Source organism: Etheostoma cragini, chromosome 3 (assembly GCF_013103735.1).
Source record: "Etheostoma cragini isolate CJK2018 chromosome 3, CSU_Ecrag_1.0, whole genome shotgun sequence".
Lineage (NCBI taxonomy): Eukaryota > Metazoa > Chordata > Actinopteri > Perciformes > Percidae > Etheostoma > Etheostoma cragini.
In genome coordinates, this window is record NC_048409.1 from 25,799,613 (window position 1) to 25,824,421 (window position 24,809).

The 24,809-nt window shown below is 40.7% G+C and overlaps 2 protein-coding genes across 6 annotated transcripts; both read right to left on the reverse strand.

Moving 5' to 3' along the window:
• Positions 1 to 2,094: 2,094 nt before the first annotated feature.
• On the reverse strand, positions 2,095 to 2,884 carry LOC117942115 (zona pellucida sperm-binding protein 3-like). Its single transcript, XM_034867442.1, has 2 exons — positions 2,340 to 2,884; positions 2,095 to 2,260 (listed from the first exon to the last, which is right to left on the reverse strand). Exons 1-2 carry the CDS (start codon positions 2,814 to 2,816, stop codon positions 2,126 to 2,128), a joined length of 612 nt encoding a protein of 203 aa, XP_034723333.1. The 5' UTR covers positions 2,817 to 2,884; the 3' UTR covers positions 2,095 to 2,125.
• A 7,106-nt stretch (positions 2,885 to 9,990) lies between these two features.
• Positions 9,991 to 24,685, reverse strand: LOC117942112 (aldehyde dehydrogenase family 3 member A2-like). 5 transcript variants are annotated; one of them, XM_034867434.1, is made up of 11 exons: positions 24,556 to 24,685; positions 23,657 to 23,818; positions 23,157 to 23,204; positions 15,338 to 15,521; positions 14,406 to 14,491; positions 13,570 to 13,778; positions 12,364 to 12,481; positions 12,093 to 12,234; positions 11,834 to 12,000; positions 11,642 to 11,741; positions 9,991 to 10,342 (listed from the first exon to the last, which is right to left on the reverse strand). In XM_034867434.1, the coding sequence occupies exons 2-11, from the start codon at positions 23,816 to 23,818 to the stop codon at positions 10,029 to 10,031; spliced, it is 1,530 nt and encodes a 509-aa protein (XP_034723325.1). In that variant the 5' UTR covers positions 24,556 to 24,685; the 3' UTR covers positions 9,991 to 10,028. The 5 variants fall into 5 exon arrangements, with proteins under 5 accessions (XP_034723325.1, XP_034723326.1, XP_034723327.1 ...); XM_034867435.1 differs by lacking the exon at positions 24,556 to 24,685 and adding an exon at positions 24,214 to 24,452; XM_034867438.1 differs by lacking the exons at positions 9,991 to 10,342; positions 11,642 to 11,741; positions 11,834 to 12,000; ... (3 more) ...; positions 14,406 to 14,491; positions 15,338 to 15,521 and adding exons at positions 17,608 to 18,075; positions 19,404 to 19,638; positions 19,744 to 19,843; ... (3 more) ...; positions 22,104 to 22,312; positions 22,426 to 22,511 and having other exon boundaries at positions 22,973 to 23,204.
• Between the last annotated feature and the right edge of the window lie 124 nt (positions 24,686 to 24,809).

The window sequence follows — 24,809 nt, forward strand, 5'->3', positions numbered from 1 at the left end:
TGTTTGTCCAACAACCTTAATCTCAGCAGATCAATGCACTAATGAGTACAGATGACCAATAAAGGCACCGTCTAGCTACATAGCTTGTAATGATTTACAGCCTTGAAAGATGCAAAATGATGGTAAACTTCCAAACCAATCAATATTCCTGGCTGGAATGGATGTCCAATACACAGATGGCACATTAAAATATGTCAAATCCTACAATACACGTAAATACATGTACATGCACACACACATTGGTAGACTGATACAATGCCAAATGGATTGAGTCACAACATCCCAGTTTCGGCTAGACTGCTATGTTGACAGGTAATCTTGCGTAAACATTCAACCTTATAGTTTACCACCTTATATGGGCAGACATTTTCCGAACATCATGCCAAGCCATGCATACAGTTTTGGTTTTATTTGCCTAGATTTTAATGCCTACTGCTGAGATTCAAGCCACAGCAATACAAAGAAGATGAATGACACATTGTTTGTGATGCTCAAAGCATAAAAAAGTCATTTTCAGAAGCGATGTCCCAGTTATTACTGTTATTGTAATAATTATTACTGTTTTTCAAGCATCACTTTTTGATGCTTTAAGCACCACAAACAACGCTGCATTTCCCACCTTGGGGGGTGAATGTGTAAATTGTGTAAAAAGCTTTTTTTGTTGTCTAAGAAACATCCAGGTTTTGTGTATAATTGATGACCCAACAGAAATGTTAATGCCAAATTGGTGTGGCTGAATAACCCAGTGGAAATGATATAAATACATATTGGTCACAATAACCATTTTTTTATGTGATTGGTGACCCAGTGGTTTTAACGCTCATGTGTTCTGGGTTAGTGCTAGAGCAACCCAACTTGGGATAATATTGACCCAATATGTTGTAGTATGTGCTTCTATGGCGACGTAATAGAAAAATAGCCACATACATACTGTAGTGTACTGTGAGTCTGGCAGGCTTTTTGTAAAACTGAAAAGAGCCGAGGCACCAGAAAATCAGGGCGGGTCCAGAGCCACGTGCTGCCGTGATCAAGCCTCTCCAGTGGTGATGAGTAGGGGGGATGAAGACCCATGGGGGAGATGATAGAGGGAGGACACACACACACACACACGTTGATTTGATCATAAAATAAAAATCTGACCTGTTGTATGTATTTAAAATCAATATGGAAAGCTAAAGCCCAGTAAAACCCCAATGCGCATGAGCGATGTAATTGTGAGGTCACTGGAAGAAGTTGCAGCTACAAAAACAGTCAAGCAAAGCTTTCCAACATTATGATTGTTGCAAAATTGATATTCTGAGCATGAAACAGTGCTAGCATGAAACAAAACAGATGCTCAATGATTCAAAGTATAGGGTTTCCAATAATCACATGCAGCACAGAGTAAAACTATGTTTGTCGTGACAAGTTTTGTCAACATGGGCGCCACAGCAAGAATGAGTTCTCCAGAAGTCATGAAATGGTTTGATAAGGTCTGAACTCCTATAATGATAAATCATCAGCATGCAGAGAGCAGGAGAAGTTCCAGGAAGAATTGAGGATGATAAATAGACAATTTACAATCACAGCTTGGCCCATTTTAAACAAAAAGCACGGCTATCATTCATTCCAGCTGGATCTTAGCATTTACTGTCCTCAGCAGGGAAATGGATTTCCAAATCAGGTCTGAAGCCAGGACTTATTATGGGGTGTCCACACACACAGCTGACAGTTATGTCTGGACATGCATCAGTGGAACAGATGAGAAACAGAAAAGAGGTCATTGTTTAAACTCAGCATTGTGGGACTTTAACTATAGCACAGGTTTCAGACTTCAAATAAAGTACAACTGGATCTACACTGGTGCGTTAAAGGAGTAACAGTACCAAAGCCTATGTACTCATCTGAAAAAGCCATTTCATGTACCACAAAGTAAACCATGTGACCTGATGATGTATTGCAATTCATAGATATTTTAACAGTTCCTGGGATCCCTCAGATTCGTCAACCAAATAAGGAAGTTCAGTCTGGTCCCTTTAGGACCCAGGTAAAAAAGGTAGGCATGTTAAGAAAAACATTTACTTTATTGTACACATAAAAAAGGTTCTTTTTTTCCACAGTGAAGTCAAATGTGTCTTTGCAGGAGCTAGTTTCTAATTTTGTTCGGGTAGTGGCACTCCACTCCAATGACAGCGCTCTGACTCCTCATGATGGGAATCCCGCCAAACACTTTGGGTTTGTAGACCAGCGTAAAAGCGTAAATGAAGACATTCTCTGTTATCTAAGAAAAAGGGTGCAACTGATTGGCATTACGTACATAATATAATAACAGCAATGCATCATAAGAAAAAACCTCATACCACTAGTCTGCTACCACAGGCGTGCAGCTCACTTTCAAAGGCCAGCACATGAGACAAGTTGTCGACTTCAGTGGCTGGACAACCACCAAGCGTGAGGTCCTCCGGCTTTATCAGCTGGCCGAGGCCCAGCAGGTCCTGGCTCACTTCAACTTGGATCTTACTTTGCCAGCACCTCACAGCAACACGGTTGGTCGTCACCGGCTGCCGCAGTTCAAACTTGACAGGGGGCTTTTTCACCAAATCCACAGAATCTTCTGGAAACTTCCAGGAGTGTGGTTTGAGTGCTGGCTGAATCGCATGGAAGTTGCGAGATCGTTGACTAGACTTCCTGGAGCGCTCCCTCTCAGGTTCTGCTTCTGGCGAGGATTCCATCTCGACTTCCCAGTAGGTTGGCTCACTCGTACTGAGGAATCGAGCGTCACTGAGCCCGACACACGCAAGCACAAAGCCAAACACAATAAACTGCCTGGACCCCATTGTTGCAAAAACAGAGTTCTCTATGCAGCCCTCTCAAGCCTGACCACTGACTTCTCCCTCTGCTTAATTAGCTGGATCCCTTGGCACATGTGTGGATCTCACAGCTGCACGTCCCTCACTAATTGAAGACAGGAGACACCAATTAGTCACAAAGTAGGAGGAGTAGAGAGAGAACGTAAAAATAAGAAATTCAAAACTTTTGACAATAATGATAATAAACGAATGGAGCGGTGAAAGTGCATGTATTCAAGTACTGTTGACATATTGACGTATGTGCACATAACATGTATTTTGTGTTACTTTGTACGTCTACTCCACTACAAAACATTATGGGAAAATATTGTTCTTTAATTTGTCTGACAGCTATAGTTACTACTTATAAAATAAGCCAGCAATTAAAACATTTTGTTATTAAACGATTAATTGTTAGGTTTATTAAACATCAAACATTTGTGAAAAATACCCATTGCAGCATCCCAGGGGTGAAAGTGACATCTGAATAATTGTCCAAAGAACACCCAAAAGTTATTTTCAATTTATGCTAAAACACAGATAAAATAGCACATCTTCACATTGGGAAGTAGAAGTGGAAACCAGCAAATATATGTAGTTTTTCCTTGAAAGATCAATAAATCCAATCTAAAATGTACATGTATATAATTTTTAGTTGTCAATCGGTTTTATGATGATAAACCTGTTGTTTCAGCTCTTTTATAAATATGATGTATTGTATAAAAGGAAAATGTGAAGCAGCATAGATGGTTGCACAACATACAAGCCTGTATACAGCAGCCTTTTGAACTAGAATGCAGCCACAGAACGTAACGTGGTGAACACAGATGGAAACATACCCGCATTTCATAGTTTTTAATAGCTCTACTCTAGTAAACTATAATAAAGACGTGTGTTTCAATAATGTGACCTTCTGTCTTTGTATGAGCAGAAATCACGAGTTGTCTTACCAGTATTACAGAACAAGACCGAGAAATGGGGCTCAGAGGTGTAACACTTGGGAAAGAATGACACAAGTACAGGTAAACTTAAGTTAGATGTCCAAAATTAAGCTTGATATAACGATCCCCATTGAAATTAAGGAATTTGTCGTTTCATTACTTCAGGGTGGATCTCCTCCATAGTGATGCTGTGTCTCTGTTCATACTGTACAGAACATGAGGCAGGTTGCTCGTTTATCTTTGCAAATGGCATGTCGAAGTGATATGCATGAAGTACAGTAACACCTCATCTCAAGGTTGGGGGGGGGGGGGGGGGGGGGGGGGGGGGGGGGGGGGGAGTGGTAGCAACAGCACCACAGTAATGAAAAATGTCATTCACAGGTTGCTGCGATTTACTGGAGCGTGAACAGTTTTGTGTGAAGGTGGAAAGAGTCACTACCTTTTCCTAACATTTTAACAATCTGTTTTACGACAACATACATCATATTGTTTACCACCTACATTCATGGTTTTGTTAGAGCATAAGCAATGGTAAAATTGCTCCCAGTTTTCAGTCCAAGCAAACAGTTGCCTATTTATGCATCCAGCCCACAAACATTGAATTGGAGTTGTGTTTCTGTTCATCTGATGAACTGTAAGATCTGTCTACTGCTCTTCAGCTGCTAAATCTTACACTCTGTTCACCAGCTAGTCGCTAACTTTGTCTGTCGTTTGGGGTATGAAGTGGGTTCTTAGATCGAATTTCTAGTAAAAACAGCTGGAAACAACACTGATGAGACTGGCTAAACAGTACATTTGCAAGCCCAGAAAACCAAAACAATGAGTTTAAAGATGCTAAAAAGCTCTGTGATAACTGGAGGGAGCTGCAGGTTCATCACTATGACTGACCCTTTTCACACACAAGAAATGTTATAGAATGTTGATATAAAAAAAAATGTTTAAAGATGCTGGAGACAGCAGCTTTAAAACACGTTTGGATCTGCTCCTAATAGTAAAGCATTGCATATGTCAAATACTGCACAGTTCCTTCTAGATGGGTGCCATCACTTGTTGTTTTGATAATTGAAACTTGAATCCAAAATGCAAAAACCCCAACGACACAGGGAAAAAACAAAGTCCTAACTCCAAAAAAAACAAAGTGAAGACAAAAACTGGAAAATAGACACTGGAAAGAACTCACAGGGAAAAAACTGATCTCAGGGAAGAGTTCAAATGAAGAACAGGCCAACAGCAAAGAACACACCAGAAGATCTGACACGAGACAAAGGGAACACAGAGGGAAAATATAAGAGGTGAAGAGCAAACGAGGGACAGGTGATACATCAGGTGAACGACATCAGGGCGGGGACGACAATCACAAAGGTGGAAAAACACAAGACAGGTAGTAAAGCCAGACGGGACTAGTAACAGACTGTCAAAATAAAACAGGAAACTGAACAGCCACAAGACAGGAAGTTACACTAGGAGACAAGGGTGGAAACTAGGAGTATAACAGAAAACAAGAAACAGAACAACTGCACAAAAATAACACAAAACAATAACAGAACCTCAAAACAAACAGAAGCCATAACAATAAGATCATTATGACTGTATGTACAGTTTGTTAAAGTTGAGTTTTGATGACAATTGATGCCACCCAATATCAATGATTGCAGCAATCACATGGATTTTCTTCTATTCACGCTTTTCATGATGCCTATCATGATTTGATAGTATAAATAAACTGAATTATTAAATATTGGTAATTTTGGTATAACTTTCATCAGGAAAGAGGGGGCCAAAGACACACGAGGACTCTGCCATTACATCTGCCAAACAGCTGTATTATGTAGCCTACATTTTACATCGCTGCCTCAGGGGCTGCCACGCATGACCCTGAACGAGAAATGGAGCCTATTGATGGACAGAGGGCATCCTGGTCACCAGGGAAACAAGAAAGGAGACAGCAGACGCTGTTGCAGTCAGCAACCATGCTAAATCATTCATTCATTCTGTTCATTTTCAATCATGTTTGATGGTAAAATAAACACATTTAAAGAATGTTCAGAATGAATAAGGGAGCTGGTTATTGCTTGTACATTCTGCTTAGATATTTTGCACCATTAAGACACAAAATGGATCAGATGATGTTTTTATTTGGGAAAATGACTCACCTTCCATTTAAAATTCAGACACTAGCACCAGAGAGAAAGCTCACCTTAACAGTGGCTTGCAAACTAGCTGAAGGTTAACCTGAATTCACACACACACACACACACACACACACACACACACACACACACACACACACACACACACACACACACACACACACACACACACACACACACACTACCATTATAAAGGCATGCAAACATATGTTCACCTTCACACATTCTTGAATGAGATGAGAATTAGTTTTTACTTTTTTAGAATCAGTTTTATTGGCCAAGTATACTTACATACACAAGGAATATGACGTGACTTGGTATTTTGCTGTAACACTCTATAATTCAACAAATAGACATGTTGTAGTAAACATTCAGTAGACAAATAGTAATATAGACAAATACTGTGTACAATGGAGTCAACAATATACACATGGGCACATATCAACATAATATACAATATACAAATAAGACATAATACTCAGTGTCAGGTGTCCCTCGCTCTGAATCTGTTGTCTGTATGTCTGTTTTTTCTACTGTCTTGTGGCCTCTGGATCCTGTTGCCAAGCAACCTGGGGAGGCGTGGTCTCCATTCATTCATCCAAGCTTTCACCTGTTCCTGTTCAGCATAATCACCAGCACCCACCTATTTCTCATCACCCTCATCACCACCTGCTTCTGTGCCGTGACCTGACATCCAGTCCCTGTAGGATCGTTGGTCACTGTCTTTCTTCCACGGGTCCTCAGCATTCAGACTCACCTTCGGATCTTTACTGCCCACTTTTTCACAGCTCGGATTCCTCTTCGCTCCCCTGCCGCCTCACAGCATCTTACTGTTACATTTGGTTTGTCATCTGACTAACACTAAGAAACTCTCGTTGGATTTCACTATCTGGGGTCTGCGTTTGGGTTATTCTGCCAGCCGGGTCTGACAATAAATCACACATGGAGTGGGATGTAAAGTGCTAAAGTAATGGTGCAAAGTACTGTGCAAGATGCATATAGGAATGATAAGTGAGTAACGTGTAGAGAAGTGGGTGATGACCCCACTTATCCGCAGTTCAGTAGAGTAATGGCAGTGGGAAAGAAGATGTTCTAATGTCTGGTGTTTTTTTTGCGCAGTGATCTGCAGCGCCTGTCAGAGGGGGGGAGGTCAAAGAGAGTATGTGCAGGATGGGTAGGGTCTTTGGTGATATTCTCTGCCCGCTTCTTCGTCCTTCCAGCATACAAGTCCCGGCAGGGGTCACCAATGATTCTTTTAGCGGTATGAATCATGTGTTGTAATCTACATTTATCCTGTTTTGTGGCCGCCCTGAACCAAACGGTGATGGATGTGCAGAGGATGGATTCAATGGCAGCAGTGTGGATGGCCAACGGCTCTTGTGGTAGGCCATGTTGCCGTGGGAAGTACATCCTCTGCTGAGCCTTTTTAAGGATGATGGAGGCCAGAAACTTGAATGAGTCCACATTTGACACTGGGCTGTTGGATAATGTGAGGGGAGGCGGCCCTGTGCGGTGCTTCTTAAAGACCACCAGAAGTGAGCAAAGACAGAAGTGAGAAAAGACAGGAGACGTGAGAAACACTGTGCCTCACGTGTTATACCCTAAACCCAAAAGCTTTGCAGAGTGAAACATTGAAATGTGTGTTAAAAGGATATCCTTCCTCCCAAAACAGCAGCAAGACTGAGAAGAGATGTGTTTGAAGCTCACTGCCAGCCGAGTTCGGTCAGGCAGCTGCTGGGCTGCTGGGTTTTTGCAAGACTGTGTTTTATGTGTAGAGGACAAATGAGGACAAATTTTTGCTAAAGTAAACTTTGCAGTCCGGCAGCAACAAAGCCCTGAAACTACATCACAGTCTTCAGAAGTAGCTCCTGCAGTGCATGAGTCATCTGCAAATGGAACATATCACAACAGGAGGTCAGAAAGTTCGAGACCTGTCAAACCTGCTTTTTAGAAATCATGTTAATGAAAACAAAACTGAACTACCACATGTTCTTATGTTGTTGTTTTTCCTGTCATTGGAATGGTCATAGTCTACAGAATACCACTACAAACAGACAATCAGTGCAATCCAAGAAAGTCCTAATATCTTACTTTAGGATGATGAAATAGTTTTTTTTGCTATATTCAGTACATCCAAAAAGTTTCAAAGTAGCTTTTTTTAATTTAAAGTTCAGATATCTAACATTAGCATTATGAGGAAGCACATGAGTAAAAATCTAATTTCATCAGTTTAGCTGTATATATCTTGTTCTCTCATATTTGTCCTCTTTTAAAATAAACTTGCTGGAGATCACTTCTGTGGAAGTCATGAACTGATGTCTCCAACTGATTTAACGTCAAAGCCCAGTCAACAATCTGACTCTGCTGCAGTTCTGCGACCGTTGCTTAAGCCTCCAGCAACGCAGTACAACTGCGGTGAGCCTGTTGGAGCTGAGGCAGGGTGCTGGGACGGCAGCTGTTTCCTTTTGCTGGCTCAGAGGCTGAATGCCTGGATATCCCCAGACCCATTACGTGATAAAGCTGTCAGTTCAGAGCTCAGCAGAGCCTCTCAGAGGAACAGGGAGATCCTGTTGGGGTGCTCGCCTAAATTACATAAAAGGCCTCAAATACACTTTGCCCAAACTATGATGGGACTAACTGCCACACATTATGTGTATTACGGTGTGTTATAGCTATCATTTGGGAGGATGTGGTGTGTAAAGTCAGTGGCTGAGAACGGGTCACAAATGCAGATATTTTTACTACGGGAACAAGAGCTACACTTTTCTCTTTGAGTGTACAGAATGAAACTCAGCATATTTTCCTATTAATGTTAGTGTAATTCAGGACTGAGAGGATGTATTTTGGGGGTTTGTCTTATAACTTAGAGAAGCCATTACGTTGAACATGTGGAACATTGTAATGTTTCTTTTTCTTTAGTTCTCTGCTGCCATCTAGCCACACACAGTACGCTTCTTTTAAACTGTTAAAGTAGAAAACTGACTACTTGGACAACACACATCTGCACCTGACACGTGTATCATATTGCAACATTTTGGGATCATTGTATCCAGTGAAAACAGTAACACAGATACTTTATTCTAGTGTTAGAATACAACGATCTGCATAGCAGTGTGTCTCAACATGTTTTCATTGAGCCAGATTATATAGTAAATATATATTCACGCAGATAGATTGCAACAATGCGGATGTGTTCTTTTGTTGTGCATTTGCATACAATCCTACAGGATGATTGATTTATTGATTTTTATTTATCTACTCATTCTATTTCATCTGTTGTCAGCTCCCTGCAGTCAACAGACTACAAATGTGACCTCTTGTGGTCACTGTTGGAATGACTGTAACAGTGAGAACTTAAGAGATCAAGGTGTTCATGAGAATCGGATGTCAGCTGAGGTTAACAGATGTGTTGGTTGTGGGATAAATCTTACAATTCTTCCTGCACCATCAGCAGGTTAGTTTCACGCTGCCAGTGAGTCTTTATTCCTACCAGGATGTCGTCGTTGTTGATGTTGAGGATGTTGTCGGGATGTATTTTCTCCACCAAGATCAACTTCCACTAACATTTTTGACTTTGCTGTATTTCTTCATTACTTCTTTTCTCATTTCAGTTCTTTCAAGAAGGAAAATGACATTTGTGCACAGGCTGTTTTCTCCATCTGTTCACTTTTAAAAACTGTATGTATACATGTTATTTTCTGTCAACATACACTAATAAAAAGATGTTAAAAAAGAACTGTAAAAGGTGATTAACGAAAATGGAAGTTCATGGTATATGCCCAGTCTTTTATTCTGGAACAAAAAGCAAATTACACATTTCCTCCAAAAGTGAATGTTAATCTTCAATAAAAAAAAGAACAGGACTCAGGTGTGGTTTTGGACAGTGTTTACACTTGCTGGTCTCATTGCTGTAGGAGGACATCTGATACAAAATAGACACACAGCAAATACAAGTTAGAGTAAAAGGTTATCTATTTTATCTTTAAAATATCTAAATACAAAATATAGGATTCAAAGTGGGTTCAGATGTGTTCTTAACATGGAAATCACTGCAGAATGCACTTCTTCTTCTTTTGGATAGATGTTTACAAAGGGAAGTGGCATAGTCTCTAGTTATAAAAGCCTCTCCAGTACCAGCAGGTACAGTTGAGGCCTGACGCTATGAGCAGGATGATCAGCAGCGTGATGAACAGGGCGAAGCCGATGATGGTGGCAACCACGGCCCAGATGAACGTCCTCTTGGACATGTCGATCATGGGGGATTTGAGTGCCATCCGCACCCTCTTCGCCCGCCGGCGGTCCTGAGGAGGGTACCGGGCCAGGTTGACACTCTCCATGCCTAGAGAGCGGACCAGGCACGCCCTCTGGTGGCTCAGCTGGTCAAAAGAGTGTTTACCATGGTAGCGGCCCATACCACTCTGACCTGGAGGGGAAAACAAGCCTGCAGTCATGTCTTTTTTGTTTTAAAATGGCATTTTAACGTTCCATTATATGCAGTATCTGTGTGGAGAGTGTCTGATATGCAATATTCATAAGTCCTGCAATGTGGGTGTCAGTGCACTTCACCGGGAACACGTGTGTCTAACAGCCCAGCCGGTTAGGGGTGCTTCACACCAAAACACAACAAAGGGCTAAGGACGAAAGATCTAAAAGACTCGTTCAGGACACACTTGCATTTGATCAGATCAAGCGAAAGGGGAAGAAACAAATTTTTTGTCTCCGAAGGGGCCTTTCCATAAAGTTATCATGTTAGACACTTATAATAATATTCTGAGCCTTTCGGTGGCAAAATAAGCTCTTTTTGTGGACGGACAGCATATTGACGGTTCGTAATTGCCCCACAGAATTATCTCGCATTTGCAGGCTTCAGGGCTCTTTTTTTAACATAGGACTAGTGCTGTCAATTAAAATATTTAATCGTGATTAATGGCATTAATGTCTTTGTTAATTGTGATTAATCGTAATAAATCACACATTTTTATCTATTCTAAATGTCCCTGATTTCTTTTTGTCACATTTTTTTTTTGATGAACATGGTACATGAACGTGATACAACAATTCTTTTAAAGTGGACATATATATACAAAATATATAAATAAAAGGATCACCTTGTTCAACTGTATTTGTCTGTTCTGTATGTTCATAAACCTAAAAACAATAAAAAGTTGATCTGAAAAAAAGAAAAGGAACAGAAAATGGCGAAAACAGCCACTGGATGGGTAAAGGGTATTTTACAATAACTTTTAATGCACCACGAGACTGGCGAGGCTGAGTCTGTGTTTTTCAGACAACGGCAGCTGTTGTTGGAATCCTCTAACATCCGTTTTTGGACCATCAGAGAGAAACAAAGGTATTTAAGTGGCACGTAAATAAGGCACCAAAATCAGCGTTGCTATTTGGTCCAGTAGATAACGGTCGATCAGGCACCTTGCCGTATTAGCACCAATAAACTACAACGTTTGCTAGGCCAAAAAGAAAAAATGTACACCGTTAAAATGGGATTGCGTTAACATCGTTTAAAACCCGGTTAACAGACAGCACTATGTAGGGCCAGTTCAACAACAACAAAAACATGGGAAAACAGGGGGAACTGGAGGGGAAATAGGGGGCCAACAAAAAGGTTTACCCCAGTCCCCCAAAAAGGTCAATCTGGCCAGGAACTTCCATAATGAAGTCCACCTTAGTACACATCCAGATATAATACACTTTGGGTCGTTCTTACCAACACCACCAAACGGGAGCGAGGTGAGTGTGTAGTGCATCATAACATCATTGACCACTACTCCTCCACTTGAGGTCTCCTCAATCATCCTTTTTGTTGCCTTTGAGAGACAGGGGGAGGAAGAGAACATAAATAAATATTGAGAGCATTAAATAATGTTTTAAATCTCCTGTGCCTTCCGTTTCCTCTTACCTTCTTATCAGAGCAGAAGATGTAGAGTGCCAGAGGTTTCTCTCTCTCGTTGATGAAGCGGATGGCATCATCCATGTCACTCACAGCCACTATAGGCAGCAGGGGGCCGAAGATCTCCTCCTGCATCATCCTGGAGTGAGGGGGCACGTCCTTCAGCACAGTTGGGGCTGCATGTACAGTACATAGTCAATGCTTGTACTAAAATATAGATTCAAACACAACACCTTGACTTATTTACTACCTCACTGTAACCTCCTACCAATGTAGCGCTGTGAGGCATCACTCTGTCCCCCCACCACAGGAGTGTAACCCTCCATCAGGCCCATGATTCTGTTGAAATGACGCTGGTTGATGATTCGGCCGTAGTCCGGCGAGCATTTGGGATCAGCGCCATAAAATTCCTGGGATAGATCATAAGGTCTTGACAACTGTACAGCCATAAAATTCCTGGGATAGATCATAAGGTCTTGACAACTGTACAGTTTAAATTAGATTAAGATGTTAGTTTAGACAGGTTTAACGGATGGTACCAATAGAGTCTGTCGGATGCGATCCACCACCCGGCCCTGGATGCAGGGTTCACACAGGATGAAGTCTGGAGCGATGCACGTCTGACCGCAGTTGACAAACTTTCCCCAAGTTATACGACTGCACAAACCAGACATTGAAGAACACTGTTACACTTTCATTTACACTGTAATGTAACTGCTGTAACTAATGCAGTGTGTGTCCATTTTTAGGCTTAGAGTAAGTCACATATTAAGTACATTAATGCATGGGAAGATGTACAAAAAGGATAAACTATCTTTTAGCAAACTGCTAAATTATTCCATCCAAAGCTAAAGTATAATGATAATGTTTATATACTGTATATATATATAAATATATAAATATATAAATATGTATGAGTATAATGTGGTGGGTGTGTTCTGTCCTCTTAAACCACAAAAGTGAATACATTTGCATTTTATTTTTACTAAAACAACTTTGTACGTTTTACAATTCATTTACTTTCCAGGCAGCGACTGGTTTCCATGTTTTTAACTACAATTTAGAAAAAGAACCGGCCTAGACTTGAAACCAAAATGCATTGCAGTGACAATTAAATGATGTAAACACAGATATGACTTGACTTATCTTTTATGTTGTTTCCTAAAACAAGATTTCTGTGAAATGTTTTATTATAATTATTATTAGATGTACAGTAGGAGCTAGAGCAAAGTTCTGACAAATTATAATGGCAACCAATTATTTACTGTGACAATTCTTCTTGTTATAGCCTCTTATACTGTCTATGGTTATGGCATAGTAAAATGGAAATGGATGTCTCCCTATAAGCTGGAAAATCTATCGTTCAGTCATTAAATCTATGGGATGCTTTGGAAAAACTAAGTAATGTAAAATAAAGTGTAGGCATTTACTTAATTTACTAAAATGTGGGGAAAAAAGGAATCATAATGGTCCTTTAAGTCCTAAGAACTGTTGATACCAAACTCAACTATGAGTCTCCAATAGATCATTCAACTCAGTATTCCATAATGACTTTATCATTATCACTTCAGTTCAGTGTCAACGGGCTCCAAGACTTGCACTGTGTTCAGTGCTAAAAAGCTTCAAGCTAACACCTTAAAATAGACTTTGACAGGACGGCAGACTGTGGTAGTTAAAGCTGCTGCCTCTTTGGCTGTGTGTATGACCACTGGTGATACGGGCTACTCTGATGAGGGGTGTGTTACCGGCAGGCGACTCTGATGTCGCAGTCCTTGTCGATGTAGCAGGGGCTTTTCCCTCCCAGCTCCAGGGTCACTGGGGTGAGGTGGCGGGCTGCAGCCTCCATCACTACTTTACCCACGGTGCCGCTGCCTGTGTAGAAGACGTGGTCAAACCTGAGCTTCAGCAGCTCCTGGGTCTCTGACACTCCACCAGTTACAACCGGGTACAGATCCTGGAAATAAACAGGAACGTTTAGGAATCTCTTTTTTTTTTTTTGGGACATATGAGGAAAACATGCGATATGCAATAATGTTGTACTGTCATAATCAGTTCTGTATTTCTGCTGCTTCTATTATTCTACTAAAATACAACAATTTGCTTGTTGAATTTAAAACAGATGAAAGGAAATCCGCAATAAACTGAACACTGAGTGGAATTTAAAAAGGCACCAATAAAAAAGAGTGACAGCTGTGCATTAGGAAGTGTGGTCACCTGCTGAGATTTTCTTTCAACTAACACAAAGAAATTATTGAATTGAATGTCTAATGCGATATTAGTCCTTTGCGATGTGTATCTATATTGTGCAATTTGACATTGCAAAGCCAATAAATTAAAAAAAGCTTTATTGTGCAGCGCTCATTTTTTTCATCTTGAAATATACAACTTTGTCAACTACACAGGGTAACTAATAAAAATATAAAGCATGTTTTGAAAATTCAAGATGATGTTAGCACTTGGGTACAATAAGTACCCAAGTCAAACATCTCTGTGATGTGCTGTATACTGCGTTGGTACAAGGCTTCGACGTCACAGCAGCTCTTAACGTTATTTCAGCAACAATAGCGGCCGGTGTTCAGACCTTGTCCAGATAGCGAGGCAGCAGAGCCCGGAGGAGGAGGGACGAGAACTCGCTGAGCTCGGACGGCTTTACCACAGCTGCGTTGCCTGCAGAGAGAGAACACAGGTTTCTGTGAATGGAATGAGATCACTGAGTGACGGAGAGCACACGGGTAGGAGGCTGGGAATGCAGAGCTGCGAATGTTTTCAGACTGAAATTCACAGCAACAAATTTCTCTCTCCTTGTTCCCAAACTTTGACCAGCATGCAAATTAAGAGTCATCAACTCATACTTGTATTAGTGTTTCATTATAACCTCCACCAGAAGGTTAAGAAGTTATGTTTTATGTTAAATTGCTCAACATAATACTAGTATATAATATTTTCCCAGTAGCCACTGATGCGTGAATAGAAGTGGAATTAGCATTTTCCTAATCTATAGAAAACATAACAAAAGGCTGAACTAGCATTGGAATTTACATTAGGCTAATTTCATAGAACATGTTTTACTTTTTATTTTTGTTTGCTATTGATTCCGTTTTGTCATATTTTATTTTATAAATCTTCCCACATGGGAACGCTAACATACATTTGGGTTGTTAAAAAAACATATTACCTCACAGCCAAAAAAGAAGTAAGACTAAGTCCCCCAATGTGTGTGCAGTTTAGCAAGTGGAAATCACACCTTTATTATTTTGATCAGTGCATGGACTTTGCTTATTGCATAATCCCCATTCACCCAAATTCCACCTGAGCAGATGTCTAATCAGCAATGACTTAAAATGTACGGATGTACACAACCTCGATTCATTTCTGTGGGTCAGATGCTTATTTCAGTTTCACCAAAAAAGATTGCATGAGAATACTGAACACTGGCTATAGAGGTCTTCCTAACTACAGTCTATTTAAGCTATAAAATGGTGTTAGTGGACAAGAGACAGAAATGATCCCTACCAGCAGCAATAGCTCCAACCAGGGGCAGCAGGGTGAGGGCCCAGGGGTAGTTCCAGGCCCCGATGATAAGCACCACTCCCAGAGGCTCCGGCTGGATGTAAACCTCATCTGATATGGTGAGGAGGTTCCTCTCAACCGGCCGAGGAGCTGCCCACTCTGCCAGTTTCTCTATAGCCAGCTTGATCTCATTCTCAATGCCAATGAGCTCCAAGAGTGGCGTGTCATACTGGCTCTGTAGGAAACCCAGCAGAGTCAACATTACACACACATTAAACATTGTTAACATACATGGTACATGTTACATGCAGCAGGGTGCTGTGTCTCCACTCACCCTATTGATATCCTGTTTTAGAGCGGTGGAGATCTCGGTCTCTTTCTCAGTGAGCATCCTCTGCAAGGCATGAAGCTGCTGCAGTCTGAACTCCAGTGTCCGAGTCCTGCCGCTCAGGAAGGCCTCCTTGGCCCGCCTCACCGCCTGCCTCTCCATACAGACAGGTCAACGACAGCAAAGAGCCTTTGGAACTGCAGACACAGATGTTGAGACAGCGGGATTGTCTGTGTAGAATTTGCAGTCACAATATCAGTAACACCGGTCGTGCCCTTCGGAGAATAAAATGTCCTATATGTAGGATGATAGTATATCTTCTATTTTCTCTACAATCCAGCGGGACTGGCTGAAGCCTTTTTGAGGCCCTGAGGTAACACTTGACTCCCCTCATCACTACACATACAGTATCTAATAAATCAAGGGAACCTACCAATAAACCAACAAAAGAACATAAATCAGCCTTCAACGTGCTCAATTACATCATAAAAGAGGCCAAATGATAACACAATTTCCATAGTGTGTAATGTTAACCAACCTTTAACACATTCGGTAAACACTATTTTTTTTTTTAAACCTGTTTTGTAGAATATTTTGCCACAAAACGACTGGTCAACAATTGCTTGTGTGTGCAAGTAAAATATTAAAACAATTGAAAGAAGAAAGGAGATAAGTGGTTCTGGTAAAACTTATAATATCATGGTGTGTTAGGTAAGGGAGTTATTTAAGGAAAGTAGGCTACAAACATAAAAACAGCTAAACAAATTATTGAAATTTCTTCTTTAATTCAGATTTGGGTTTCCTGAGAATGCTTCTTCTCCTCTACAAAGATCCTTGTTTTTATTTATTTAATGTAAATATGCCTAGAAAAGGTTTTCCTAGAAAAAAAACATTTTTATAAAAGAATTTCAAATCCACACCCATGACACTTATATTTTGAAGTTTAACGCCTATATAAGGTTATAAAAGTTATTATATATTATAAATAGGCTATAAACGCCCAACTGATATGACCTGCACGAACTATTTGCAGAAGACCCTTTTATCTTGTAATCCCTGACGTTATTTTATGAGTCTCTGTGTATTTATTGCTCAAGTTATTACATCTAAACATCTTTGCAAGGAAAGTTTTGTTTTGCTTAAGGATGATGGTATTACAATCTGCATCTGATATGATTTGCAGCCAGAATTTCAACCCTCTTGGATCCGTGTGTTGACAGGCATGTAGACCTATTATAGATAACCTTTGAGCCATCACTGTTCGACATATCACTGTTCGACATTTCTCTTATTTTTAATTCAATTAATTCGTGCATTAACACTAACCTACAGTATGTCAGCGGGTTACTCGCTTTTTATGCAAGTACGGTGACTTAAAGCTGCGATCTAAACGCGATTATATCGAATCACATCGTTGATTTCATTCTCCTTTTTGATTCTCGGAAAAATATGAGAAAGACTCACCTAAGCAGGTCAAATTCACATCCAGTGGTATGTATGAAATAAAAGCTCAATAATCCGCCACGATCTGATCTAAAGGCGGTTCAGATGTCCGGCACGCTGCGCGCTGACTGACTCACTGAGTCTCTTTGGACACTGTTCATCAGTCAAGCTGGTCTAGGATCAGTTTACCGGGAAGCTCACTGTAACCTGCTGCTTCATTCAGACTGCCTTGAGCATTGACAGAACCCCCTCACTGCTCTAGATCACTAGATTGTTTCTTCTTTTACAGCCTTTAGTTGAGCTAATTCTTTACTCCTAGAGTCATCATAAACGTCACTGTATCTTAATAACAGCATATAAGTCACCGCAGTCAAGTCATAAATGACAATAACCTTGGGATCCTGTTAATAATATGCCACTGTTAAGATGCATCAAACTCATAAATCAGTTTTGTACAAAGTGAAAAAACATCAAAACTCAACATCAAAACAATTACTTATTATCAACGTTTAGTTGCAGAAACTGTGATGGACAACAGTCAAAACACAACTGGCATCATTTAAAAAGCAGACCTGGTATTTACACTGTGATGAATTGCCATGTTAAAAGACAGTTTGTGTGTAGTTTTGAATGAAAGTAGGCCAGGTTGATAACGTTACTTTCATAAATGTTAGGAATCTTAAAGTAAAAATCTCCATTTCCCAAGTTAAATACAAATATAGTATTATCCTAAAAATGTTGATAGCAGCTTAAGATGCAACAGAAATCAAATGCAATTAAAACATATTTGAAAGACAGAAATCAGTCAAATATGTCTACAACACAAAGGAAAAATAATATGGACCAGTAATTGACAGGTGGGCTGTATTACAGGTGAGGAGTCCATGTGGCTGACCCAGGATCACCTACATCACCCCGGTGAACTCAGGCCCCATGCTTCCTTCCTCAGCGTGACCGCAGGTATTTCTGCAAAAAAAGAAACACGACACCCAAATTAAAACGTCAAGAGACAGATGCAAACTGTTTGAAATACAGGGATAACAGATAGTTTCACTGTTCACAAAAGCACAACAAGTGTAGATGTCAACAAAGGTGGTTGGGTAGACCAAAACAAAAGGGGCCTTTTAGCAGAGGAGAGTGAAGCATTCTGGGTAATTAAAGGAAGGGTAGATGAGGGGGCATTATGTGGTTAGATTTCCTGGACAACAGCACATTGTCTGGCAGGGACAAAGCCAATCCATTGTTGTATAAAGATACAGGCCTGTAGGATTGATATTGTGTGTGTTTGTGTGTGTGTGTGTGTGTGTGTGTGTGTGTGGAGGGGGGGGGGGGGGGGGGGGGGGGCAGCTTGAGAAACTGCATTTGTAATTATTTAAAAGGCTGTAAACAGTCATCACACAAATACCCCAGTGTTCAATTATCTCTCTTCCAAAGCCAATCTTTTTTTTCATAGAGCACAGCCCTGCTTTGCCAGACCCTCCAAAGCGCACCGGAGCAGAGGCTACTCCACAGAGCATTTGGGAATGGGTGAAAAACATGCTCTGGTTTATTGCCATTTCATTAAACCAACCAGAACTGCAAAAATGGTCATGTGAGAGAAAACTCAGAAAGGACAGATAGTCCAGCCAGCCGTTTTAATTATCCTGCAGAGATCTGAGGAGCCGTCAAAAATAGTCCTCATTATTCCACCGAATTTAAAATTCCAACATAAAAAGAGGAAGGCAAAGGAAAAGACATGATTCTTGATTTCCTGAGCACTGGAGCAATCCCGGAAGTTGCCAGTTTCTCAAGGACATTGACTACATAAAGCATAACTGTTAGATAACTGTAACACATAAAACATGCCCTTCTATTAAGGTGAACATGGTCCCATCAGTCAGTTCTCTAGTCACGCCAACACTAATTAATACAGCATTGAGTTTGAACCTTGGGTGAGACAATGGAAAGCAAAGTGTTTCAATTATTAACAAAGATTTAGCACTTAACACAGGATAACTACATCTTGTCTTGTAAGACAAGTTATTAGTGACATCTACTGGACCATTTGGCCCCTGGCATAAATATTTAATTGGATTTAAATGCAGTAACTGTCTCAAGGAATTTAGTTTTTTGAAAACTGCCAATAAACTGTCTCAGACCTTTGTTTCAAAAATCTCTGTAATTAGTACCAAATTAAATAGTTCTTTTGCAGGGGAATTTCCTCGGAAACTACAGGCGTGAAAAATAATTAGCAATATCAAAACAAAATCTTGTATTCCTCATTGGACTGAATTTATATATTTTAGCTTCTTTACCCGAGCCACAAATGCTGCCAAGCCGGTAAATGTGGCCAGCAGTGCCATGCGCTGCAGCGTGCACACGTTGACCTGCTTGAGCAGTAAGAATCGAGCCCAGCTCAGCTTTTTGGCAGTGTGGGGGGGGTAACGCATGCTGTTGACTGCCTCCATCTTCAGCTGTTTGATCAGACAGCTGCGCAGGTGGCTCAGCTGGTCAAAGCTGTGCCGTCCGTGGTAACAGCCCATACCACTGTTACCTGAGCAAGAAGAGAGAGAAATCAGCTGTAAATATGGGTTTGGAAATAAAAAAAGGAGGAAAAATATCTGCAGGTTGGTTTAACTCTTTTACTGTATACACTCACCAACTCCTCCAAAGGGCAGAGCACTGACAGAGTAGTGTACCAGACAGTCGTTTGCCAGCAGAGCTCCGCTGGATGTCTCAGCTATCACCCGTTTGATCAGCTGTTGATCAGATAGGAACAGTCAGGACAAGTCAAGTCAAATCAACCAGAGCAATGTGGGTACACCCTTATCAACATCATAGCATTTAAAAATCAGACACAAGAATATCTAAATATTGGCCTCATTAATGATAAACAAACATGTCTACCGGTGATGCGTTTACCTTATTGTCATTAGAGAAGATGTATATAACCAGAGGTTTTTCTCTCTCATTAATGAACTGGATGGCCTCGTCTGTACCGCTCACTGTGATGATGGGCAGCAGTGGCCCAAAGATCTCCTCCTTCATCACTTTGGATTCCCCGGTCACATCCTTCAACACAGTGGGGGCTGCAAGGAGACAGAAAGAAGAGACTCACTCTAAGAGTACGGCCCAAGACGTACTGACACTGCTTTATATGGAGTGGACAAGCAAGATACAAGTTATATCATTGTTACCCTGGCAAGAAATAAAATATGTGTCTATTCTACAGGGGTGCCAAAAGGTTTATGAAACCATGCTAAAGTTCACTAAAAAGAGGAATTAAAAAAAAAAAAAAAAAAAATCATCTTTTGGAAATTGAGCTTAATGACTTAATTTAAAAAAAGGGAAAGATCCAACCTTTAAGTCCATCAATTTTCTTTGTAAATGAATAATGTATCATGAATAAATTAATGTTCTTCCTTAAAATACAGGGGGCATAGGTATCCACACCCCTATATTAAATGTCATGGAGGCATTTTTTAAAGGCCAGTTATTTCATGGATCAGGATACTATGCATCTTGATGAACTTCCCTTGGCCATTGGAATTGAAATAGCCCCCCCCCCCCACATATTCCTAGTCTGAGGCACTGTGTCACAGCATAGCGACATTTTTAAGACGTTAATGGCTACCACCAATAACTTAAGTAAGTAAAAAGCTGGCCTCTTAAGCTAACCACTACCAAAATCAATTCATATTACACAACTGTATATGTTTGCCTAACATATAGTACAAATTCTTGAGCAAACAATTGCTAAAAATCACCATGTACCTATGTAGCATTGGGATTCATCATTGCCTCCACCAAGAGCAACAGTGCTCCCCTCCATAAGAGCCATGAGCCTCTTAAAGTGCCGCTGGTTAATAATGCGTCCGTAGTCCTCAAATGTTTCTGGATTATCTGTGTAAAACTCCTGCAATGTGTGCAACAAAAGATAAATGATGTTCAGATTACTTGCAATCTCAATATTAAGACAATTTATAGATTGTTGGAGAAAAGCATGGAAGCTTCTATATCCTAAAGCCTGTTCTTCCTTCTTGTTATGGGGAACAATAGTTCCTATGTATCAAGCAGTTTTTTTTACTGTTCAAATATGAGAAATACACCAATTAAGTAAGTAAGCCGTAATATTGCGCTCTTGGTACTAAGTAGGTACTTTACTTGGGCAACACAAACATTACACGCAAAGCCTCTATTGCATACTTAAGTGCCTGTTGAGGGGCCCCGATATACAATAGGGTCACAGAGCAGCAGTTTCTACTGGAAAGCCCCATGTCAGATAGATTTTTGTAGTTAGTTACTGTATTTTGTAACTGTTTAGTTGTCTCACAGCACATGGGTTCAATTCAATTCAACGTATAGTATCAATTGATAGCAAGAGTTATCTTGAGAAACTTTACAGATAGAGTAGGTCTAGACCACATACTTCCCAATGACCCAACAGTTCTAGTAGTTCCCTCCAGAACAAGCAGTGCGACAGTGGTGAGGAAAAACTCCTTTTTAGGAAGAAACCTCAGACAGACTCAGGCTCTTGGTAGGTGTTATTGTAGTAGTTATTTGGCTAATTATTCCTAGTTAATTACATTTGAGTGAAACCTGGAGTGTTTCTTATTGGACTTTTCTTATTTGACCTCCTGAAATGTCTTCAATGATCTGTCAGATTAATTTAAAATGAAAATAACTGACATACTATATCACAATCTGAATTTAGACCAACCTTGATACACTTCTGGATCTCTTCTACTACTTGGCTCTGGATGCAGGGTTCACACAGGATAAAGTCTGGAGCGATGCAAGTCTGGCCACAGTTGACAAACTTTCCCCACGTGATGCGACTGTATGGGGGGGGGGGGGGGGGGGGGGGGGGGGGGGGGAGAAGGCAAACCCCTCAAACCTTGAAGATACATTTTGATGTTGTGGTAGCTTTCCAACTGCTCTGTGCTTGGTGGGCATTTGTGACTTTCTATGGAGTTCCCATAATGGCAGCTTTTTTTTTATATTACAGTTCAGACTGACCGACATGCGACACTGATGTCACAGTTCTTGTCGATGTAGCAGGGGCTCTTTCCTCCCAGCTCCAGGGTTACTGGGGTGAGGTGGCGAGCCGCAGCCTCCATCACCAATTTCCCCACGGTGCAGTTTCCTGTGTAGAAAATGTGGTCAAATCTCTGCTTCAGCAGCTCCTGGGTCTCTGACACTCCACCTGTCACCACTGGGTACAGATCCTTGGGAGAGAACAGTATATGGAATCATTCAAACCTCCTTGTACATTCACACTGGAAATAGATAAAGGTTAAAAAGTGTATGCGTTTCATATTGAACAAAGCAGGAGGCTCACTTTGTCCAGATACTGAGGGAGAAGTTCCTCCATCACTTTGGCAGAGTGAGAGCTGACTTCAGATGGTTTTATTACTGCTGCATTACCTGAAAGATGAAACAGAGACACAACGGTAGGGAAAACTAATGATGATGGGGAAGCAAGGGACACTCACCCCCACTTCTCAAAGTGACTCCTGCAATACATTTTTTGATAAAGTTAATTTGTTTATTAGAGAGAGAATTCTGTTTCCTGTATGATATTCAACAGTGCCCAGGCAATGAATGACAAGAACTTAAGTTGGGAATGTTATTTTATTACTATTTTGCTTACATACTGTATGTAAAGTGTTTTGGTGGCTATTCCTTATTTCAGCCATCCAGCTGGCATGAAGGAAAAAAATGCATTTCTCCCTGTATGACTTTTGAAAAACTGCAAACACAAGATGGATATAGCAAAAGAACCTACACATGTAGCCTCTGTAGCTACACCATACATTATGCACCTTTATTAACACCAGTGCACTTATATACAAATACATATGGGTGTGTATGGGTATATTTATTACCAGCAGCAATAGCTCCAACCAGCGGCTGGAGGGTGACAGCCCAGGGGTAGTTCCAGGCCCCGATGATGAGCACCACTCCCAGAGGCTCTGGCCGCACATAAACTTCATCTAAAATGGTGAGGAGGTTCTTCTCTACTGGCCGAGGGGCCGCCCACTCTGCCAGTTTCTCTATAGCCAGCTTAATCTCTCCCTCCAGTCCCAGTGTCTCAAACAGCTCGGTCCCACGTTCACTCTGAAAGCAGAAGAAGGGACAAAATCCAGAGATCTATGGTTGTATACAATTCTTCATTGACTAAACAGCATTCATTAACAGAATGCTAGCAGGTTATGGGCAACAATGACTCAACCTGTAAGAAATCAAAAGGACATAAGCACTCGTTCATTCAACTTTTAACCTGTAATCCATGTCTAACTTGCAAAAACTACAACATTTTGCATTCGCCTGCAATCACCCCCCAGTGGAACTCTGGTGGAACTGCAACAACAACAATACAGTACAATGGGGCTGAATAGGGAGTGAACAGGAAGTGAATCCAGGCAGTGAATGTTGGAGGAATGTTGGAAAAAGCATCCTTCAATATATTTCTTTGCAATGACTTGCCTGTAGGACCTCAGACTTCTCACGAAATTCCAATATTTGAAAAAAGGACCTACTGGAGCCTCGTAAAGTTCTGACTAACCCACCTTGCCGAGATCCCTTTTGACGGCATCTGCAATTTCTTTCTGTCTCTCTGAGATGAAGCAGAGCAGACTCTTCAACTGATGGATCCTGGACTCCAGAGGTTTGCTTTTCCCTGTCTGGAAGGACCTTCTGGCCCGTTGAACAACCAGCTGTTCTCGGGACATCTTAAATAGAAAAAGAATGTACAGTATGAGGGCCTATAGAGTCCTTTGAATTCCCTTGACGCCAACTTCATGTTCATGACACTGAACTCATATTGTCAGACAAAGTTCCCTTTGCCAATAAGCAATGAAACATGAAAATGAAGAATTTCTCAAAATAGTTAAAGCAGTGGTTCCCAAACCTTTCCACATTAACGACCCCTAAACTGACATAAATTAGACCATAGACCCTCATTTTGTCAGGATTTTTTTGCTATGACACCCATGACCAAAATGGTCATGTATTCTATCATTGTTTTACTTATGGATGGAGTGTAAAATAAGCACGCCACTTTGGGCAATAGCTACAGTATTATTATTACTATCCGAAATATAACGTTAGCTAGGCATAACGTTACCTGTAGCCATTGTAGTTATTTTGCATATGACCATATGAAACCGTAGACTTTTGTTTTAGCAAACACTCACTGTGTTAAGGAAATTACAATAATCGCTATTAACGCTATAACGCTAATCAAGGAACAGTAAATAAAAATACGAGAACCACTAGCTAGCTAGCTAGCAAAGTCTTTGGATGAGCACGTTCATTCTGTACGTCCAGACTTGCTTAGTTGCTAACGACATAGCATTGCAAACTGTTGTTAAATAGGTAGCTAGCTTTGCTAACATACGAACAAATTCAAGCTATAGTTAGCAAGCCATGTAGTGTAAGGCATGAAAAGGTTTTAACGGTAACTTACCTTTCAGTGCCGCTCACACGCTCTTACCAGTGTTAGTGTTAGCTAGTAGCTAACTACTTATAAGGTTTTTAAGTACAGATTTTAGCTAGCTAGCTAAAACAAGCGTCAGCAGGTGGTGTTATTTAGGTGTCATTGTTACTTTGTAACTCCTGCAGGCCAGGAGGATAACTGCACCCTTCCATACAAATGTAGACGAAGGTAGCCAGCTGTCTGGCTCTGTGTCTTATAAATGCCTACACCAATGATCTGGAGAA

Excerpts from the sequence above, each read along its gene's own strand:
- LOC117942112 (XM_034867434.1), bottom strand. The coding sequence starts at position 23,818 with ATGTCCCGAGAACAGCTGGTTGTTCAACGGGCCAGAAGGTCCTTCCAG. Across the intron at positions 12,482-13,569 it reads GACATCAGAGTCGCCTGCCG|TCGTATAACTTGGGGAAAGT; the intron begins GTAACACACCCC and ends TGGTTTGTGCAG. Across the intron at positions 12,001-12,092 it reads TGCCTCACAGCGCTACATTG|CCCCAACTGTGCTGAAGGAC; the intron begins GTAGGAGGTTAC and ends CTGTACATGCAG.
- LOC117942115 (XM_034867442.1), bottom strand. The coding sequence starts at position 2,816 with ATGGGGTCCAGGCAGTTTATTGTGTTTGGCTTTGTGCTTGCGTGTGTC. Across the intron at positions 2,261-2,339 it reads CCTGTGGTAGCAGACTAGTG|ATAACAGAGAATGTCTTCAT; the intron begins GTATGAGGTTTT and ends CCTTTTTCTTAG.